General features: G+C 48.5%; 1 protein-coding gene across 3 annotated transcripts in view; it reads left to right on the top strand.

Moving 5' to 3' along the window:
* LOC149289308 (TBC domain-containing protein kinase-like protein) overlaps positions 1-21,636 on the top strand; it is a 162,112-nt gene that overhangs the window by 125,486 nt on the left and 14,990 nt on the right. For all 3 annotated transcript variants that reach the window (XM_089490704.1, XM_089490703.1, XM_089490702.1), the window contains 2 exons: positions 100-272; positions 5,589-5,748. In XM_089490704.1, coding sequence (XP_089346830.1) covers positions 100-272; positions 5,589-5,748 — 333 coding nt within the window. The remainder of the gene's footprint in view (positions 1-99; positions 273-5,588; positions 5,749-21,636) is intronic.

Raw genomic sequence — 21,636 nt, 5'->3', positions numbered from 1 at the left:
GCCAGTCTTGCCTTGAAGTATTTTGTTAAGGTGCAGCTTTCTGCATATGGCCATCAGCTACCATATATTTTCTAACATAAAGTGTTATTTCATTTTTAGGGTCGAGAGCCCATCAAGTTGAGCGAGCTGAAGGCTGAAGTCTCTCCTCGGATTTCTGCCGAGGATCTGATTGACCTGTGTGAACTGACGGTGTCCAGTCATCCCAAGGCAGCTAAAAAGGGCAAGTCTGGCAAGCCAAAACTCCTTGTGGTGGACATACGAAATAGCGAAGAGTATCCTTTAATCATATGTTACATGGACCATACTATTATTATATTATTATATTATTATTAGACCTCATCCATGCTTAAATTTTAAGTATTTTTTTCCATTGTGCCATATTGCCTTATTTTGGGCTCATTGGCTTGTAGCAATGTTCTCTTTATATTTTAACATCCTTTTTACATCCTCTGCACCTCGGCCGCACTGACGTTGGAATGTCCTCTGACAGCTGCTTCAGAAATTGTCCCCATGCACAGCTGCCCATGTTCAAAAATGTAACTGGTCAAAGTGGGGCACATTATGTTTTAGAACATGTGGTTAGACCAAAATGTCTAGGGGATACAGCCTTCTCAACCCAATCTATATAATTTTGTGATCTATTGATCACTATTTACATAAGACAGTTGGTTTAATTTCATAAATTAAACTTTAAGTACATGTCCTGCTCTTTCTCCACACATTAGGGTTTACTTATTAAAGGGAGAATTGGGTTTCAGCTCTTTCACATTAGATTAAAATTTTAAAGTTTGCATCATGATGAAATGATTTGATTCTTCTTAGTTCTTCTAAGTAAGAAAGGCAGTGTTATTTAGCCATGGTATAATGTATTGTGTTCTTTTACTAAATCTGATCACTTTAATACAATTGATGCAGTGGATACATCACGTCACAGTGTATTATGAAGGGCCAGCTGCAGGAAAAACTGGCCCTGTATATCAGTAACATATATATATATATATATATATATATATATATATATATATATAATATATAATATATGTGGAAATATATATATATTTCTTCAGTCTTTCATTTCAGATGATACAATAAAATATATCCTTCATAATGCATTGAAGAAAGAGAACATTAAAACCACAATTTATTTAGTGAATAAAGCTTTTATTGTTGTGACTGTATAACACTGGGACATCTGGCAAACATTCAGAGCTCCTAGTAAAAAAAGAGGCAGGGGAGGAAAGATGGGTATAGAGAATCTTACAAAAGACAAGATATATATTGTATGTATATGTATATATATATATATATATATATATATATATATATATAAATTTTGATTACATGTTTAGTAGAGTGATATATTAATAACACTGGGTTAAGTTAATTATAAGTGTGTCTTGTGACACCAGAGGATAATGTGCCCAGCATGATATGGTATATATCAAGATGACTAGATTTATTTTTGCGGTGGCTATGAATGCAGGTCCCAGCTTGCACACTGTATCAGTACAGAAATTTTTATAGGACACCTTAGTCGTTTGCTTTAAAATTTAAGAAGCACACCCTCTGCATCTTGCAAATTGCTGCAGCTTGCCTTAACTTGTTAAAGGCTCAACCAGTTTATCTGTTTTCACTGCAAGGAGACTATAAAACCGAAGTCATCTGAGTGATCTAGCCTAAGGGTTACAAACCTGTTGGCCACAAGCTCTGTGTTGGGCTGTAGGTAAGCGGAATGTCTGGCAGGGGTTTAGAGAAGGCAGACTGACACCGGAGACCAGCATTCCTGTAGATCCCGTGCGTAATATTGGGTCGCATACACTTTTTATAAATAATAATAATTGCAGGCATCTATGAATTAGCTGTTTTTTTATGAAATCTTACAATATTTGTTGCTTTTTAAAGGAAAGGTGTCAGTGTAACATGAATATGTATGTGTCGCTGAAAGGTGAAGAATTAATTTATAGGAGGTTTTGGAGGCAGGCTAACATTAATGCACACAATTAAACTACACCTAGATAATGTCTTTTCTGCATTTTTGACTTTGGGATTACTTTCAGTTATATCACATTTTGACCTTTTCATTAAAATCAAGCGAGTACCTCTGAAACGGTAAAGCTTGATCTTCTGGATTTAACACAAAAAAGCCTGAGTAGTCTTTTTGGGGTCCCCCCCAGGTTAGGTCCACATGGAAACCCATCACGGTGGTGTTTCTTGCCTTTTTTAATTTTTCCTCATTGGCCCCACCTATGGCTAGCTGGTAATATATTTCAATAATACTAGCCATGGGCTGGGGCCGTAATGGCACTTTTTTCTTACAAACTGTGTGTGTTTGGGCATATGTTACACACGCTTGGTTGAGTTTATGGGCTGGAAAAGCCACATTGGAACCAGGTGCCTAAGGACTCACCAACAAAGTAAAATAAAATACCTTATGTTTCTAAATTAAATCATATCTCTTCTCCACTGTGTATCAGTCTAGTCTTCTTGTGGTGTTAGACCCAATAGAAGGTATCAAGCTTGACTAAAGACCATATTTTCTCCTGGGCTAAAAAGGAAAAATTCATTTTTCTTATGTGGCTTGTATATTTCTAGGGCACACGCTAGAAACTCTTGATGAATTGGGTTTCTTTATGTAAACTTGATAAGTGCATCCAGCCATTTACTTGAGAGCAACTTGAGAGTACATTAAGGACAACAATAGACTCTTCCGTGCATAAACCTTCGTGACTCCCATGTGTGAATATACTGACATCTGAGTTAGGAAACAAAGCGTTCCTCTTTCATAAACTCCACAAAATGATAGTCATGGTGATTATTTTTGCACTGGGACTGTTGCCATTAAAAACTAGGATTGTTTGACTGCTATGGATGAAATGCACCCTTATCCGGAAACAGTGATAGGGAGGCTAGGAAGATAACGTTCAAACATTTCAAGGAAACAGCTGATGAACTCACTTCCTCCTCCAAGATCATTCCACACCTTCAATCATTGCCTCAAAAAATGAGATACCGGAAAAAGGGAACAATGACTCTGTGTCAGGATGGAAGTAACTCAATACATTCACTGACTCGTCCATCACTGAAGTTTACTTAAATGGAAAAACCACCTTGCCCAGCCAACCCATTTTAATTGTTTAAAATGTTTTACATGTGAAGTATCCTAATGGTTTACTCATTCAAGAGATGTTAGTGAACTTTACTCCATTGAAAGGATGGTAGATAAATGGAACAACCTCCCAGTAGAAGTGGTACACTTTAATACAGTGAAGGAATTTAAACATGCATGGGATAGGCATAGGGTTGTTCTGAATATATGACACACATCATTTCAAAGGTATGCTTTGGGCAGGGTAAATGGGCCAAATGGTTAAGTGCTTTCAAATTACCTGCTTCCATAGTGTTATCGGCACGGAACTGGGAGGATAATTAAAAGAAATAATACTGTGACCTTATTGTAAAATGAGGAGAATTATGCGGCAGCGGGTAAAATATACATTATACATTTTGGATGGGGAAGTATGAACAATCACATTAGGAAGCTTGAAAGGGAAGGATTACTTATTGAATGTAGCTAAGATATATTATCTAGAGAATAAAAGTGGCATGAGCTAGGTATAACAAAAAACTGTTGATGGGCTAGTGGCAAAGTTGTATTGCTAATTTAGGCATGAATTTAAGTGTACTTTAGCTGCATTGGCTTCTACTTGCATGTCCATTGAGCTCATCCAAATTATATCTTCTTCCGTCTCATGTGCCAGTACTCTACAGCTTAATTCAGTAGGAACTGGCTAAAATTATAGGTCTTCCCCTTGGAAGCTTTCAGGTGCCGGCATTTAAGGGCCAATTTTCTATGGACCCCTTCTATATATCTGCATCATCTGTTGCAGATGAGTAGCTCGCTCACTATTCATTATGAAGTACACTGGAGTAATTTTCCCCATTGTGAAGTGCAGAGCTGGCCCTGTACAATGCAAAGCTCATGGTGGAGGACACTGAAGAAATCTCCCAGACGTTACACAGGGCCAGTCAAGCTCTTCCTGCAGCAGAAGGTCACTGGGGTCTCTTCAAAATGTCTCATGAAATCAAGGAGCTGAAACTCCTGTTACCTCTCCCTAAAACATCTGGACTCCCCCTACAGCACTTTTCCTCTCTGGCGTCCAGTCGTACATGCAGGGTGAAACACGCTCTACTTCAAGCGTTAGTTGGCAAACAAAGCTGCCGGTGTTGTTATACACTTAAGTAAGCATGTTTGTACTCGGTGCCATGACAACACTTTTCAAGAACATCTACTTTGTGATTTTTTCTTCTTTAAGTGTGACGCGGTTAGTCCCTAAAGTAGTTAATTGAGAAGAATTCCCTGTTTGCTTTTAAGAGTCAAGTGGGTCCATGCAGCCAAAGAAGATAACATGGTTTTACATGTTGTGGTATAGAGGCTCCCATAACCTTTAAATTGGGTTTGGTTGTATATCCCAGTACGTTTAGACCTATATGCAATAGATTTCTTGGAACTTCTACTAGTTTTTGCTATCAGCTTGGACCACCGCGAATACCAGTGAAGAGGATAGAGACAAGGTTACTCCCATGAGCACAACATCACAACCCTACTGTGGTCATAGCTAAACACAGGAGGGAGGGTGCAACAAGGCAATTGCCCCTAGCCTATGTAGAATTGGAGGCTGTTAAAAGTACCTCACCAGCAGCCACATCAAGCAAATGTATAGGGTCAATTAAAAACATAATTAAAGTCTGATTTCTACTCCAATATTCTATTTTTTAACCCTTTACAACTTAAACTGTGCCACTCATCACTATGTACTATGATATGGACAGGGAAGGGGGATACATAATCGTGATTGCTCTGTGTGTTCCTAAACATTTTATTGTTGTATTTTGTCATTTTATTGTCCATTGCTACAATATAATACTGAGCACCATCACTTAAAAAGTTCACATATTAATTTGCTTGCCTCATGAATGACAAAGGATGAATAAGAAATGATCTATTTGTCTCGCTCCTTTTCTTCTGTGCAGGTTAAAAGCAATGTGACAAACGAGAGACTGACCTCACTGAGTAGAGAGCATGGACTTACTCAGTGAGGGTTATGTATAAAGAGCATTTCTAGTGTTGGTTGCTATGGTAACTGCACAACTTTTATTACTCTGCACCTGAGATGCTTATTACCTGTAACTTATAATAAGAATAATGGATGATCAGAATAAACCCATACATTTAAATTAGTCGTTATCTGCCATTTTTTCACTTAACTCGCAGTATAAATAAAATGTATTAAATATTTAATGTAGTGTTTATTTTTATTGTTCCCATATACAGTAATCGTTTTGCAGTTTGTGTGGCTATGTTAGCAGCACATTAGGCCAGGTTTTTCAAGTCCCAGAATTTGAAATCATAGACAGACCCTTGCGGTATTGCCACAGTGTTAATTAGTTCACCATTCCCCGCATAGATAGTAAACTCAAAAGGACACCACTGTCTGTGACAAGGTGTGTGGAAGTCATAGGGGCCTTTGAGGAATTAAGAAGAGACCATGTTGTTGTCTACCATGTGTACCTTAACTATACCCCCTCAGCTTTAATCGTGGTCACATACCTGGCAGCATGAATATGCCATTTGGATCTGCATTCACAGCAGAGGGTGAGCTTGTGCCGTGTCCTTCCAGTGCCACACTCCAAAGCTTCAAAGGCAAAGTCATTGTGACTGTGGGGAATGTAGCCACAAACGCGGCTGAGGTAAGTTTAATCCCAATGTTAATGCCTCTTCTTGTTGTGGACCAAGATGTTACCAATATTTATTGTTGTTACCAAAAATGTAACTGTGTGTTCTGTACCACCATGTTCAGTTACTGAGCCTGTTGTGTTTTCAGTTTCTGGATGGACATGGACTTACATCTTTATCTTCTGATAAGAAGCTACTAGGCATACCAGAGATATAGTTTGGTTCCACCAGTTATCATGCCGTTAAGGTGATAGATCATGGACCAACAACTGCTACTTCGTATATATATAGGCATTCTCTTATTTTCAGAAAAGGAGGTAGTGAATGGTTAGATACTAGCTTTTTGTGGAGTGGCATTCAATTATCCTATTTGTTTTCTGATTTGATTTACGCTTCTAGCCTCATATACTAGAGGCTCCATGAGGTGCACATGTGAGCAGACCGTTACAGTATATGTTCCTTTTTATGTGATAAGTGGCATTGCGTGTTTTATTTTATGAATTTACTTGTTGGTTAAGGACAGTGTGAGGGGGCATCACAAAATGGAGAGCAGAATCAAATTTAGGAAGTTAGTTGAAGCAGTGATTTAAATATTTCAATGCCTAAATGAGTATGCTTTAGTTCAGTAGAATACTATAGGTTTCACAAGTTGGTACAAACAGATGGCATAGGAGAAACAGGTTTGGTGCAGAATTACTTTAAAAAGTGACCACTTGATGAACAAATGCCCTTCGTAGTTCCTATTTAGAAATGGGCAACCCAGCAAAAATGAGAAACAAGCTAGAGCCAACCTATCATGTTTTGTGGAGCTGAAGCTCACCGTGGGGAAGGTCCCTTTTCACAGACACATCTACCGGAAGGTAGCAGCAAGGACCATCTGGTAGAGAAGAATGCCATGCTTGGTTACAATTCCAGCTTGGTTCTGGAACCTAATTCAAAAGCCTACACTGACCCATTCAGTCCTATTTACATTAGTAATTTGCAGCCTGCAAGTCGCTGTTAGTCAATAACACTAGAAGCACTCACATCCTCAAAAATGTCATGTTTATTGCATTGTGGACAATGTAGTAGTGAGTATTTGTGTAAAAAGACTAAAATGTGATTTAACAACATCCCCATGAATTTTAGACACAAAGCTTTTCACTGGAATCTTAAAATTCATTTTATGGGTCATTATAAAGTATGATATTTTCAAAAACCAAAAGCAATGTATGTGTACAAAGGTCTTTTTCAATATCGTCATTTTAAGTATTTTTTTTATTCCATTAATTAGATATATGACCTTTTCCTATGTAAAAGTACAAACATGTTTGTTGTACCCAGTGTAAAGTATGACATTTTTAGACCTTTTGCTTTTTTTTTCTTCTTCATCATGTGATGTATTGACTTCTGGGTAACAATTGGAAAAGGTCAGCATAGTGCAGATATGTACAATGGTGGAAATGACTATAGTTAAAGGGGCAGTTGTCACTAAACATATATATTGTGTGTGTGTGTATATATATATTTATATATATATTTATATATTCCATGAGTGTTTATATATTAGATATGCAAATGGTCCAAAAACGATTCTGACAAATGTTTTTGCTCGTCTTTGGCCCATTCATTTTCGGAAAACGTATTCTGTTTTGTTGCAGAGTCGCTATAAATTGAGTGGGAGACTCTTGTTGCCAATTTAGAGGGATCTCTCCATCACTCTACATATGGGCATATGTCACAGGAAGCACTGCGCAAAAGATAAAAAAATATATCTTCAAAGCATGTCAATTATATCATGACATAAAATGCAGTGTATCGATTTTTAATAGATGCAAATAATGTTACAGGAAGCACTGCAATTTTGTCGGAAGTTCACACAAGGTTATCTTAGGGCTAAATAGAAGAGCTTCTGGTGATTTACTCTACACCGTCCCTCCATTTGAGGGGAGAGGACATCACCTGAAGTGTGGCCATTTTGGCGAAAGTTGCCAGGAGGTTATGTCTGCAGAGATGTGGATGAAGAGAGAAGAACAAGAAGATGCGAGAGCTGTGAGAGAGAGTGGAGAGTGTGAGTGAGTGGAGGGTGAAAGAGCCTGGGAATTTTGGATGAAAATTCTTTGCTTTTTACTTCCTTTTTCTCCTTTTCATGGGGTGTCTGGCCTAGTTTTTTTTTAGATTTTTGGGGTGTAGCTAAAATGAACAATACAGACATACAGCAAAACTACGTCAAAGTATTCCAATTTTGGCGAGTCCAATTTAATTTTCAAATTCTATATTGCTTACTATAGAGCTAAATTAGTGGGATTGCATTGCATTGAACTCACTGAGACTCTCAAGCAATGTAAAGCCTTCTCCAGACATTAATGAGACACCTGTGTAGCAGATAGGTTGCTTAATTGTAAGGTTTGGTCAAAACCTGCAAATATGCTCAAAAAACCCAGAAAGGGAAGGGTACCCTAAAAAGCATAACAATTCAGATTTTGGGGTGCCACTGAAATTACCAATTTTTTTAGACATGCCATTTACCAGTGGACAGGTAGGCTGATACTGGGGCACAATCCCATGTGTTGTGTGGAGTTTTGCTTTCAAGGCAAAGAATAGGCTTTCTATAATACGTCTGGTGCTTTCTCCTAATGTTCTACTCTTTTTTCAACTCAAAGCAACCCAAAGGGGCCAGGGTACCTCTTTTCATGGATCTTGCTTTTGTTGAATGCAGTAATAACGCTCATGTAAAAGTTGCTTATCCATTAAAAATAATTTTGTACATTTTGTAGCAATCCCAGACATGTTCAGCAAAAGTGTCTGTAATTGATTTTAGAAGAAAGATTCCACCCTGTTTCTCACAATGCCACATAAACCATAACATTTCTGAACCTTCCTGTATTATGACAGGATAATTACATAACTGTGCTATAATAACGCTAATGTACACCCCTGGAAATTATGTGTTAAAATAAACAATAGTTTGGTTGCTTTAGGCAGGGTGAACAACAACACACATGAAACCAGAAATTAGAGAAGGGGCCTCAACCCAACATTTGCCACAAAGCAGCTATTCATTCTAAATGTGTTATATTAATGAAGACCTATTTTATCATATATCAGGATAATCATGTAAGTCTTCTCAGGGACTTACCTAGAGAAATATGTACTGTGGGATCTGAATCGTGTGCCACCTCAAGCTATATTTTCCTCTACCTATTTATGTATACCATGGAAAAGAAATTCTGTCATTTTCATGGCCAAAGTGACACTTTCGTTGTAGGGTGTGTGATTAGAGATGTGGCTCAGGAAACAGGCATCTTATGTGGCTTTGTGACCTGTTGATCGGTTTATGAAGCTAAGGTGTCCACGAGACAAATTATGAAATTCACTTACACAGTATAATTTCTGACTTTTCTCCTGTTTAAGTATACATTATTATTATTTTGGGTCTGTAGAACACTTTAATAACATTCTAAGCTTCTAGAAAAGAGCTTTTTGAGACTGATACAACACTAATTGTCTGGAACCATTACAGCATACTGTATCTAGGCTTTAACTACAGTCTTAGGTAACATTAGGTTTCCAATCTTATATCAAGGACTTTACAATGACTGAATTGATGAGAAAACCTACTAACAAGAGAGAGAGACACATATGCATGTCAGAGACAGCTGTCGTTCTCTACATTTATCAATAACCTTAGGTCATGTTCGTACAAAATCTTTATTTTCAGCAGGTGCCTTAATTTACATCTTACCTAAGGTTCAAGGAATCCAGCGCTGAAGGGCGAGTTCAGAAGACACAAAAAAAACCCTCTAATATTGAGAATTGGGACGGAGATATCCTAGTGCAGCTTCACCAGTTTAAAGAGAATATTGATCACATAAACTTCAGAAAAGATCTTGTAGAACTGGTTTTGTCATTTTGGGAATATTAATGACCGGCCTATTTAGAAAAATAATATGATCATTTAAACTACAACTGATAATTTGCTTTGCTTTCACAAAAATATCTCTGACAGATGTTACCATTGAAAACTGAAAGACCCACAAAAGAAAGACTCTGAATGCAGCATTGAATTAGTAGGGGAATGATGTAATCAAGTCCACCCACGTAGATTTTTAGTTTTCTGCTGCATACCCCGGCAAATGTTGAAATATTGCTTCTTTTCTTAAATAGTTCCGATTGCGGAGTTTCACGGAGGTATTCATGAGAAAAGATTCATAGAAATTGCATGGATGACCATGATAATTTATTCTAATGTATTCTGTTCCATTGTGTTCCACGAAAACTGTGTGTGAAAAGACCCTGTGCTTTCATAATTTAAGACAACCATAGAGAACTGAATATAGCTAACTCCAAATAAAACTTTTATATATATTTAAACCATGTAAATTTATGCCACTCTCCCTATTCACGCCCATTCTCCCTAGATTCGGTTCTACCTTTTGCCCCCTTCTTCCACACTAAATCTCAAACTTCACCCCAACACTATGAAATTATACATATGGGGCATACAACATAAGGTTTCCCTACCTCATCTGGATAGGTCTTCCCTTCGTAGCCCACATCCCGAACCCAGACCAGGAATTGAGAAGAACCTTTAAACACCTTGCAAATGATATCTCAGTTAACACAGCCTTTATTAATAAATCATACTCTACTCCTAAATTCAGCATTGGTTCATTTCTTTGGCCCCCTATCCTACTAAAGTGGGTGTTTTCAGACCGACTGGACGTTTGCTCTTGTTTTACCCCATCACAAGTGTAAAGTCAGTTTTCTCCTGTATTTGTGGGAGGGGTATTTCCCCTCTTCAGGGCATTTCTTTAGCACTCCCCCCCCTCAGTTCACTCTTTCTGCCCCCACTCAGTCTCTATTGTCTATATTCTCTTTTTCCTATTCCTCTTCCTTCTCCTTTCCGAGAGGTAAGCCCTATCCTACCTAAATTAGTGTCTCCAATAATATTATGGTGGTGGTGGGAGTGCCAGTTGTGGTGAGCGAGTCACAGAGATCTGTCTGGGCTGATGTCCATAGAATGATATGCAGAGTGTAGGTACTGCCCTACCCCCAAAGAGACGCCACCCCCAAAGAGTATCATTGAGAAAGTAGGAGACCCACTTTTTGGTTGCCATTTTAAAAAGAGTGTTAACACCTAATGTTATTCATTGGTAGTTTTTTATCCTCCTCATCAATTTTTTGGCAGGTTCTTGTTGGGGTACATGGCTTGCCAAAGAGCTATAGTACCACTCTCAAACTATAGTGATCAACAGAGGGACTTCCCCAGCAACAACAGCCAAGGTTAACCATTAGAGCCACAGTTCCCATTGCTGTGATTACGTCTCTATTTCAGCAATTACCGTATATTATAAAAAAAATTTAAAAGACAGAAATTCGGAACAGATTTGAAATTGGTCTCACATGAAGGGGTTTTGAAGGTGAACCAAAGCTGCCACACAGCCAGAACAGAAATCTGCCAAGTCAGAAACATCTCTTTGAGGAAATCCTTGCACAATACTGCACATTTATTGCAGGTGCAGCCTTTAGTTTTCGTTGTTCAGCAAGTGTTTGTTACATTTTCCGAACACAGACATTTTAGGCTTTTCATATGGCATTCTTTCCATTCACTGTTGTCTTGTAACTCCTCAGTGGCAGTTTGCAACTGCTTTATCCTCATGTGTGAGACACAAAATTAAAGGGGGGTAAGAAAAAAGATCACTCTTTATCTTGATCACATTTTCGGATGGTTTACAAAAATAGTTCTTCCAAAAATAAAATGTTTTATCTTTTACTCACAAGCAAGCTAGAAATCATGTGTGGGAACAGAATGTCATTGGGCAAAATATGCTGGGAACATGCCTGACGGTCTCTATCTGAAAACATGGCCAAGAGAAATTGTTGTCTTTTTTTTTTACAGAGCTATAGTTCCTCGGTCACTGACTTGATGACCCATTGTGAGTGTCTTTCCACAGTTCCTATATTTCAGTCAACAATTTAAATTGTTTGCCTTTCTGGGGGGGTTAATGCATTTAAAACATAAAAAAAAGTTCTAATTAGCTATAAGCATGCATCTGCAAAGATAACAGTTGTTTTTGGTATGGATATTTAACTTTTCCTGTGAAATACTTCCTTGGTCAGCCTTATTTCTCAGCTAACTCATGATTGCAATTTGCAGGTTAATGTTGCAGAATAATTACATGTGAACAGGAGACAAAGACATCCATGCATAAAAGTTTGATTCATTATCCATAAAGGCAGGTCAGCAATATAAATGTTCACACTTCTACAGGGCCCTTTAATACTTAGCACTTTAATGAAATCATCATAGGATGTGCGTATGTGATAAATATTTCCAACCAGTAATTGCCTTGTAGCGTGCTTTGAAATTACATTAGAATTGCATATGAAAACATGTTGTGTGCCATTGTGGTTGTTTATCACTTCCTTATACCTGTAGTTTATCTCCGTTAACCCTAAGTGTGATGAAAAAGAGCACAAAGTAATATATAAATATATATATATTTAGATATATATATGTATGTAATGATGAGTCCACTAAACGACAAAACAGCTGCCCATGAGTGGTGGCCTGGCTTCTGCACCTTTATCCTCATTGTTAAAGTGACTTTGCATATACCTACCCAGAATCCCTTGCACTATAGGATTTCTGTTGGAAAATCAAGTTTTTAGGCTTGCCTGGTGGATGTAGGTTAGTGTTTGGCAATGCTTCCTTATTTCTTATTTCTTCTCTCTCTCTCTCTCTCACACACTCTCTCTCTCTCTCTTACTCTATCTCTCTCTCTTTCTCTCTCCTTTCTGTCACTATCTTACTCTATCTCTCTCTTCTCTCTCCTTTCTCTCTCTCTTCTTGAATGCTGTTCGAAGCAGTGTCTTAGAAACTAACCTCTCCTTAGTGAGTAAAGGGGCTGAGATGAAGTGCAGGTTGCTGTTATCCAGTAGGTCATGCTCTGTGATAAGGATCTGTTTCCTAATGCTACAGCCTACTTGCTTCACTGCATGTGAACTCAGAGAGACCCTGGAAACTGGCTTGTCACCAGAAAGCCTACAAGGTATCTCCTTGTGCTCTTTAATGGTTGGTGTGATAACAACAAAATAGTTTGTTTATAAAAATATGAAATATAATGTTTAACCCCTTCAATCCCGGAGAAATTTTGCCATTTTTGCGCTATGTCGGTTCAGCGATGATTCTCTTTTACTGTGAATAGTGTACCCATATAAACTATATATTGTTTTTTCAAGGAGAGATAGAGCTTTCTTTTGATACCATAGTTGGATGATTAGCTGAAAATTTAGAATTAGAAATTTAGTAAAAAGTAGCAAGAATTAGAAAAAAAAATCTGTGTTTTTTTCATTTTCCCTCTGAATCCTCACAAAATTAGGTAAAAAGACAGAAAATTCCATCCAGATTTATCCATTTAGGTGTCCTGTAGATGTCGATGTGCCCAAAGTGCCCGTTCCCGGCCGCCTAAGTTGATCGCGGCCGGCCGGCAGTTTTGCTCTAAGTCCCCGTTTTTGGCAGGTCAAGTTGCTTGAGAAACCCTGGAAGTCAATGAGGTCGGATTTGCCGGCCGCATCCGACCCTCGCTCCATCGAAGTCGGCATGCCTGGCCGGATTTTCCCGGTGGTGACGTGGAACTCCGTCCCGGTTCGCCAGGGACGTCAGGCACCCTCCGCCGGATATATAGGGAAGCTGCTGCTTGTTCCAGAGAGCCGGCTCCCAACGACCTCGCGAAGCCCAGCCCGGGTGCCGGCCAGGTCCCGGCCCCGGCCGGTAGACCTCCGAAGGTCCCGCCCTGGGCTCCACGGACCTCGTGACGCCCGGCCCGGGTGCCGCACCGGCGGTCCAACCCGACCAAGTCCCGGGCCGGGTCCCGGGAAGAGCACCATGGGGCAGACCCCCGAGGGTCACGCCAGGGGCTCCACGGACCTCGGGGTGCTCAGCCCGGGTGCAGCACCGGCGGTCCAACCCGCCCAAGTCCCAGGCCGGGTCCCGGGAACACCACCATGGGTCAGACCCCCGAGGGTCCCGCCAGGGGCTCCCCGGACCTCGGGAGGACCAGCCCGGGTGCCGCACCGGCGGTCCAACCCGCCCAAGTCCCGGGCCGCGTCCCGGGAAGAGCACCATGGGGCAGACCCCCGAGGGTCCCGCCAGGGGCTCCCCGGACCTCGGGAGGACCAGCCCGGGTGCCGCACCGGCGGTCCAACCCGCCCAAGTCCCGGGCCGGGTCCCGGGAAGAGCACCAGGGGGCAGACCCCCGAGGGTCCCGCCAGGGGCTCCCCGGACCTCGGGAGGACCAGCCCGGGTGCCGCACCGGCGGTCCAACCCGCCCAAGTCCCGGGCCGGGTCCCGGGAAGAGCACCAGGGGGCAGACCCCCGAGGGTCCCGCCAGGGGCTCCACGGACCTCGGGAGGACCAGCCCGGGTGCCGCACCGGCGGTCCAACCTGCCCAAGTCCCGGGCCGGGTCCCGGGAAGAGCACCAGGGGGCAGACCCCCGAGGGTCCCGCCAGGGGCTCCCCGGACCTCGGGGTGCCCAGCCCGGGTGCAGCAACGGCGGTCCAACCCGCCCAAGTCCCGGGCCGGGTCCCGGGAACACCACCATGGGGCAGACCCCCGAGGGTCCCGCCAGGGGCTCCCCGGACCTCGGGGTGCCCAGCCCGGGTGCCGCACCGGCGGTCCAACCCGCCCAAGTCCCGGGCCGGGTCCCGGGAAGAGCACCATGGGGCAGACCCCCGAGGGTCCCGCCAGGGGCTCCCCGGACCTCGGGAGGACCAGCCCGGGTGCCGCACCGGCGGTCCAACCCGCCCAAGTCCCGGGCCGGGTCCCGGGAAGACCACCAGGGGGCAGACCCCCGAGGGTCCCGCCAGGGGCTCCCCGGACCTCGGGGTGCCCAGCCCGGGTGCAGCACCGGCGGTCCAACCCGCCCAAGTCCCGGGCCGGGTCCCGGGAAGAGCACCTAAGGCAGACCCCCGAGGGTCCCGCCAGGGGCTCCCCGGACCTCGGGGTGCCCAGCCCGGGTGCAGCACCGGCGGTCCAACCCGCCCAAGTCCCGGGCCGGGTCCCGGGAAGACCACCATGGGGCAGACCCCCGAGGGTCCCGCCAGGGGCTCCCCGGACCTCGGGGTGCCCAGCCCGTGTGCCGCACCGGCGGTCCTACCGCCCCGGTAGTTGCTCGCGGCCGTCCGGCGTTTTCGCTCTAAGTCCCCGTTTCCGGCAGGCCAAGTTGCTTGGAAAACCCTGGAAGTCGATGGGGTGGATGTATAGATATGTCTATAGAGCTGTGGGCATGGAGCCGTAGATGTAGGGATGTAGATGTATAGATATAGACGTGTATATAGATGTAGCTATATAGATATAGATAGATAGATAGATAGATAGATAGATAGATAGATAGATAGATAGATATAGATAGATATCTCTATATGTATATATATATATATATATATGTATATATATATATATATATATATATATGTATATATGTATATATATAAAAATGTATATATATATATATATATGTATATATATATGTGTATATATGTATATATATATATATATGTGTATATATATATATGTATATATATATATATGTATATATATGTGTATATATATATATGTGTATATATATATGTGTATATATATATGTATATGTATCTGTATCTATATCTATATCTATATCTATATAGCTGTAGATGTCGAGATATAGCTAGAAGTGTATATATTGTATGCTGGGGGGTCCACTGCCTATGTACCCGCGCTGTTTTGTGCCCAAAGTCCCGGTTCCCGGCCGCGAAAGCTACTCGCGGCCGTCTCGCGCCGTCGCTCTAAGTCCCTGTTTGCGGCAGGCCAAGTTGCTTGGAAAACCCTGGAAGTCTATGAGGTCGGATTTGCCGGCCGCATCCGACCCTCGCTCCATCGAAGTCGGCATGCCTTGCCGGATTTTCCCGGTGGTGACGTGGAACTCCGTCCCGGTTCGCCAGGGACGTCAGGCACCCTCCGCCGGATATATAGGGAAGCTGCTGCTGCTTGTTCCAGAGAGCCGGCTCCCAACGACCTCGCGAAGCCCACCCCGGGTGCCGGCCATGTCCCGGCCCCGACCCCGGTAACCCCACCGTCCTGTAGACCTCCGAGGGTCCCGCCCGCGGCTCCACGGACCTCGGGAGGACCAGCCCGGGTGCCGCACCGGCGGTCCAACCCGCCCATGTCCCGGGCCGTGTCCCGGGAACACCACCTTGGGGCAGACCCCCGAGGGTCCCGCCAGGGGCTCCACGGACCTCGGGAGGACCAGCCCGGGTGCCGCACCGGCGGTCCAACCCGCCCAAGTCCCGGGCCGTGTCCCGAGAACACTACCTTGGGGCAGACCCCCGAGGGTCCCGCCAGGGGCTCCCCGGACCTCGGGGTGCCCAGCCCGGGTGCAGCACCGGCGGTCCAACCCGCCCAAGTCCCGGGCCGGGTCCCGGGAAGAGCACCATGGGGCAGACCCCCGAGGGTCCCGCCAGGGGCTCCCCGGACCTCGGGGTGCTCAGCACGGGTGCAGCACCGGCGGTCCAACCCGCCCAAGTCCCGGGCCGGGTCCCGGGAACACCACCATGGGGCAGACCCCCGAGGGTCCCGCCAGGGGCTCCCAGGACCTCGGGGTGCCCAGCCCGGGTGCCGCACCGGCGGTCCAACCCGCCCAAGTCCCGGGACGGGTCCCGGGAACACCACCATGGGGCAGACCCCCGAGGGTCCCGCCAGGGGCTCCCCGGACCTCGGGAGGACCAGCCCGGGTGCCGCACCGGCGGTCCAACCCGCCCAAGTCCCGGGCCGGGTCCCGGGAACACCACCATGGGGCAGACCCCCGAGGGTCCCGCCAGGGGCTCCCCGGACCTCGGGAGGACCAGCCCGGGTGCCGCACCGGCGGTCCAACCCGCCCAAGTCCCGGGCCGGGTCCCGGGAAGAGCACCAGGGGGCAGACCCCCGAGGGTCCCGCCAGGGGCTCCCCGGACCTCGGGAGGACCAGCCCGGGTGCCGCACCGGCGGTCCAACCCGCCCAAGTCCCGGGCCGGGTCCCGGGAAGAGCACCAGGGGGCAGACCCCCGAGGGTCCCGCCAGGGGCTCCCCGGACCTCGGGAGGACCAGCCCGGGTGCCGCACCGGCGGTCCAACCCGCCCAAGTCCCGGGCCGGGTCCCGGGAAGAGCACCAGGGGGAAGACCCCCGAGGGTCCCGCCAGGGGCTCCACGGACCTCGGGAGGACCAGCCCGGGTGCCGCACCGGCGGTCCAACCCGCCCAAGTCCCGGGCCGGGTCCCGGGAAGAGCACCAGGGGGCAGACCCCCGAGGGTCCCGCCAGGGGCTCCCCGGACCTCGGGGTGCCCAGCCCGGGTGCCGCACCGGCGGTCCAACCCGCCCAAGTCCCGGGCCGGGTCCCGGGAAGAGCACCATGGGGCAGACCCCCGAGGGTCCCGCCAGGGGCTCCCCGGACCTCGGGAGGACCAGCCCGGGTGCCGCACCGGCGGTCCAACCCGCCCAAGTCCCGGGCCGGGTCCCGGGAAGACCACCAGGGGGCAGACCCCCGAGGGTCCCGCCAGGGGCTCCCCGGACCTCGGGGTGCCCAGCCCGGGTGCAGCACCGGCGGTCCAACCCGCCCAAGTCCCGGGCCGGGTCCCGGGAAGAGCACCTAAGGCAGACCCCCGAGGGTCCCGCCAGGGGCTCCCCGGACCTCGGGGTGCCCAGCCCGGGTGCAGCACCGGCGGTCCAACCCGCCCAAGTCCCGGGCCGGGTCCCGGGAAGACCACCATGGGGCAGACCCCCGAGGGTCCCGCCAGGGGCTCCCCGGACCTCGGGGTGCCCAGCCCGTGTGCCGCACCGGCGGTCCTACCCGCCCCGGTAGTTGCTCGCGGCCGTCCGGCGTTTTCGCTCTAAGTCCCCGTTTCCGGCAGGCCAAGTTGCTTGGAAAACCCTGGAAGTCGATGGGGTGGATGTATAGATATGTCTATAGAGCTGTGGGCATGGAGCCGTAGATGTAGGGATGTAGATGTATAGATATAGACGTGTATATAGATGTAGCTATATAGATATAGATAGATAGATAGATAGATAGATATAGATAGATATCTCTATATGTATATATATATATGTATATATATGTATATATATATATATATATGTATATATATATGTATATATGTATATATATAAAAATGTATATATATATATATATATGTATATATATATGTGTATATATGTATATATATATATATATGTGTATATATATATATGTATATATATATATGTGTATATATATATATATGTATATATATATATATGTATATATATATATATATATATATATATATGTGTATATATATATGTGTATATATATATGTATATGTATCTGTATCTATATCTATATCTATATCTATATAGCTGTAGATGTCGAGATATAGCTAGAAGTGTATATATTGTATGCTGGGGGGTCCACTGCCTATGTACCCGCGCTGTTTTGTGCCCAAAGTCCCGGTTCCCGGCCGCGAAAGCTACTCGCGGCCGTCTTGCGCCGTCGCTCTAAGTCCCTGTTTGCGGCAGGCCAAGTTGCTTGGAAAACCCTGGAAGTCTATGAGGTCGGATTTGCCGGCCGCATCCGACCCTCGCTCCATCGAAGTCGGCATGCCTTGCCGGATTTTCCCGGTGGTGACGTGGAACTCCGTCCCGGTTCGCCAGGGACGTCAGGCACCCTCCGCCGGATATATAGGGAAGCTGCTGCTGCTTGTTCCAGAGAGCCGGCTCCCAACGACCTCGCGAAGCCCAGCCCGGGTGCCGGCCATGTCCCGGCCCCGGCCCCGGGAACCCCACCGTCCTGTAGACCTCCGAGGGTCCCGCCCGGGGCTCCACGGACCTCGGGAGGACCAGCCCGGGTGCCGCACCGGCGGTCCAACCCGCCCATGTCCCGGGCCGTGTCCCGGGAACACCACCTTGGGGCAGACCCCCGAGGGTCCCGCCAGGGGCTCCACGGACCTCGGGAGGACCATCCCGGGTGCCGCACCGGCGGTCCAACCCGCCCAAGTCCCGGGCCGTGTCCCGAGAACACTACCTTGGGGCAGACCCCCGAGGGTCCCGCCAGGGGCTCCCCGGACCTCGGGGTGCCCAGCCCGGGTGCAGCACCGGCGGTCCAACCCGCCCAAGTCCCGGGCCGGGTCCCGGGAAGAGCACCATGGGGCAGACCCCCGAGGGTCCCGCCAGGGGCTCCCCGGACCTCGGGGTGCTCAGCACGGGTGCAGCACCGGCGGTCCAACCCGCCCAAGTCCCGGGCCGGGTCCCGGGAACACCACCATGGGGCAGACCCCCGAGGGTCCCGCCAGGGGCTCCCAGGACCTCGGGGTGCCCAGCCCGGGTGCCGCACCGGCGGTCCAACCCGCCCAAGTCCCGGGCCGGGTCCCGGGAAGAGCACCAGGGGGCAGACCCCCGAGGGTCCCGCCAGGGGCTCCCCGGACCTCGGGAGGACCAGCCCGGGTGCCGCACCGGCGGTCCAACCCGCCCAAGTCCCGGGCCGGGTCCCGGGAAGAGCACCAGGGGGCAGACCCCCGAGGGTCCCGCCAGGGGCTCCCCGGACCTCGGGAGGACCAGCCCGGGTGCCGCACCGGCGGTCCAACCCGCCCAAGTCCCGGGCCGGGTCCCGGGAAGAGCACCAGGGGGCAGACCCCCGAGGGTCCCGCCAGGGGCTCCACGGACCTCAGGAGGACCAGCCCGGGTGCCGCACCGGCGGTCCAACCCGCCCAAGTCCCGGGCCGGGTCCCGGGAAGAGCACCAGGGGGCAGACCCCCGAGGGTCCCGCCAGGGGCTCCCCGGACCTCGGGGTGCCCAGCCCGGGTGCCGCACCGGCGGTCCAACCCGCCCAAGTCCCGGGCCGGGTCCCGGGAAGAGCACCATGGGGCAGACCCCCGAGGGTCCCGCCAGGGGCTCCCCGGACCTCGGGAGGACCAGCCCGGGTGCCGCACCGGCGGTCCAACCCGCCCAAGTCCCGGGCCGGGTCCCGGGAAGACCACCAGGGGGCAGACCCCCGAGGGTCCCGCCAGGGGCTCCCCGGACCTCGGGGTGCCCAGCCCGGGTGCAGCACCGGCGGTCCAACCCGCCCAAGTCCCGGGCCGGGTCCCAGGAAGAGCACCTAAGGCAGACCCCCGAGGGTCCCGCCAGGGGCTCCCCGGACCTCGGGGTGCCCAGCCCGGGTGCAGCACCGGCGGTCCAACCCGCCCAAGTCCCGGGCCGGGTCCCGGGAAGACCACCATGGGGCAGACCCCCGAGGGTCCCGCCAGGGGCTCCCCGGACCTCGGGGTGCCCAGCCCGTGTGCCGCACCGGCGGTCCTACCCGCCCCGGTAGTTGCTCGCGGCCGTCCGGCGTTTTCGCTCTAAGTCCCCGTTTCCGGCAGGCCAAGTTGCTTGGAAAACCCTGGAAGTCGATGGGGTGGATGTATAGATATGTCTATAGAGCTGTGGGCATGGAGCCGTAGATGTAGGGATGTAGATGTATAGATATAGACGTGTATATAGATGTAGCTATATAGATATAGATAGATAGATAGATAGATAGATAGATATAGATAGATATCTCTATATGTATATATATATATATATATGTATATATATGTATATATATATATATATATGTATATATATATGTATATATGTATATATATAAAAATGTATATATATATATGTGTATATATGTATATATATATATATATATGTGTATATATATATATGTATATATATATATATGTATATATATATATATATATATATATATATGTGTATATATATATGTGTATATATATATGTATATGTATCTGTATCTATATCTATATCTATATCTATATCTATATAGCTGTAGATGTCGAGATATAGCTAGAAGTGTATATATTGTATGCTGGGGGGTCCACTGCCTATGTACCCGCGCTGTTTTGTGCCCAAAGTCCCGGTTCCCGGCCGCGAAAGCTACTCGCGGCCGTCTCGCGCCGTCGCTCTAAGTCCCTGTTTGCGGCAGGCCAAGTTGCTTGGAAAACCCTGGAAGTCTATGAGGTCGGATTTGCCGGCCGCATCCGACCCTCGCTCCATCGAAGTCGGCATGCCTTGCCGGATTTTCCCGGTGGTGACGTGGAACTCCGTCCCGGTTCGCCAGGGACGTCAGGCACCCTCCGCCGGATATATAGGGAAGCTGCTGCTGCTTGTTCCAGAGAGCCGGCTCCCAACGACCTCGCGAAGCCCAGCCCGGGTGCCGGCCATGTCCCGGCCCCGGCCCCGGGAACCCCACCGTCCTGTAGACCTCCGAGGGTCCCGCCCGGGGCTCCACGGACCTCGGGAGGACCAGCCCGGGTGCCGCACCGGCGGTCCAACCCGCCCATGTCCCGGGCCGTGTCCCGGGCACCACCTTGGGGCAGACCCCCGAGGGTCCCGCCAGGGGCTCCCCGGACCTCGGGGTGCCCAGCCCGGGTGCAGCACCGGCGGTCCAACCCGCCCAAGTCCCGGGCCGGGTCCCGGGAAGAGCACCATGGGGCAGACCCCCGAGGGTCCCTCCAGGGGCTCCCCGGTCCTCGGGGTGCCCAGCCCGGGTGCAGCACCGGCGGTCCAACCCGCCCAAGTCCCGGGCCGGGTCCCGGGAAGAGCACCATGGGGCAGACCCCCGAGGGTCCCTCCAGGGGCTCCCCGGACCTCGGGGTGCCCAGCCCGGGTGCAGCACCGGCGGTCCAACCCGCCCAAGTCCCGGGCCGGGTCCCGGGAACACCACCATGGGGCAGACCCCCGAGGGTCCCGCCAGGGGCTCCCCGGACCTCGGGGTGCTCAGCCCGGGTGCAGCACCGGCGGTCCAACCCGCCCAAGTCCCGGGCCGGGTCCCGGGAAGAGCACCAGGGGGCAGACCCCCGAGGGTCCCGCCAGGGGCTCCCC

Source organism: Sceloporus occidentalis, unplaced genomic scaffold, assembly GCF_023333645.1.
Source record: "Sceloporus occidentalis isolate IW3139 unplaced genomic scaffold, rSceOcc1.0.p SCAF_46, whole genome shotgun sequence".
NCBI classification, from domain to species: domain Eukaryota; kingdom Metazoa; phylum Chordata; class Lepidosauria; order Squamata; family Phrynosomatidae; genus Sceloporus; species Sceloporus occidentalis.
This window is presented reverse-complemented; position numbering and strand designations above follow the sequence as displayed.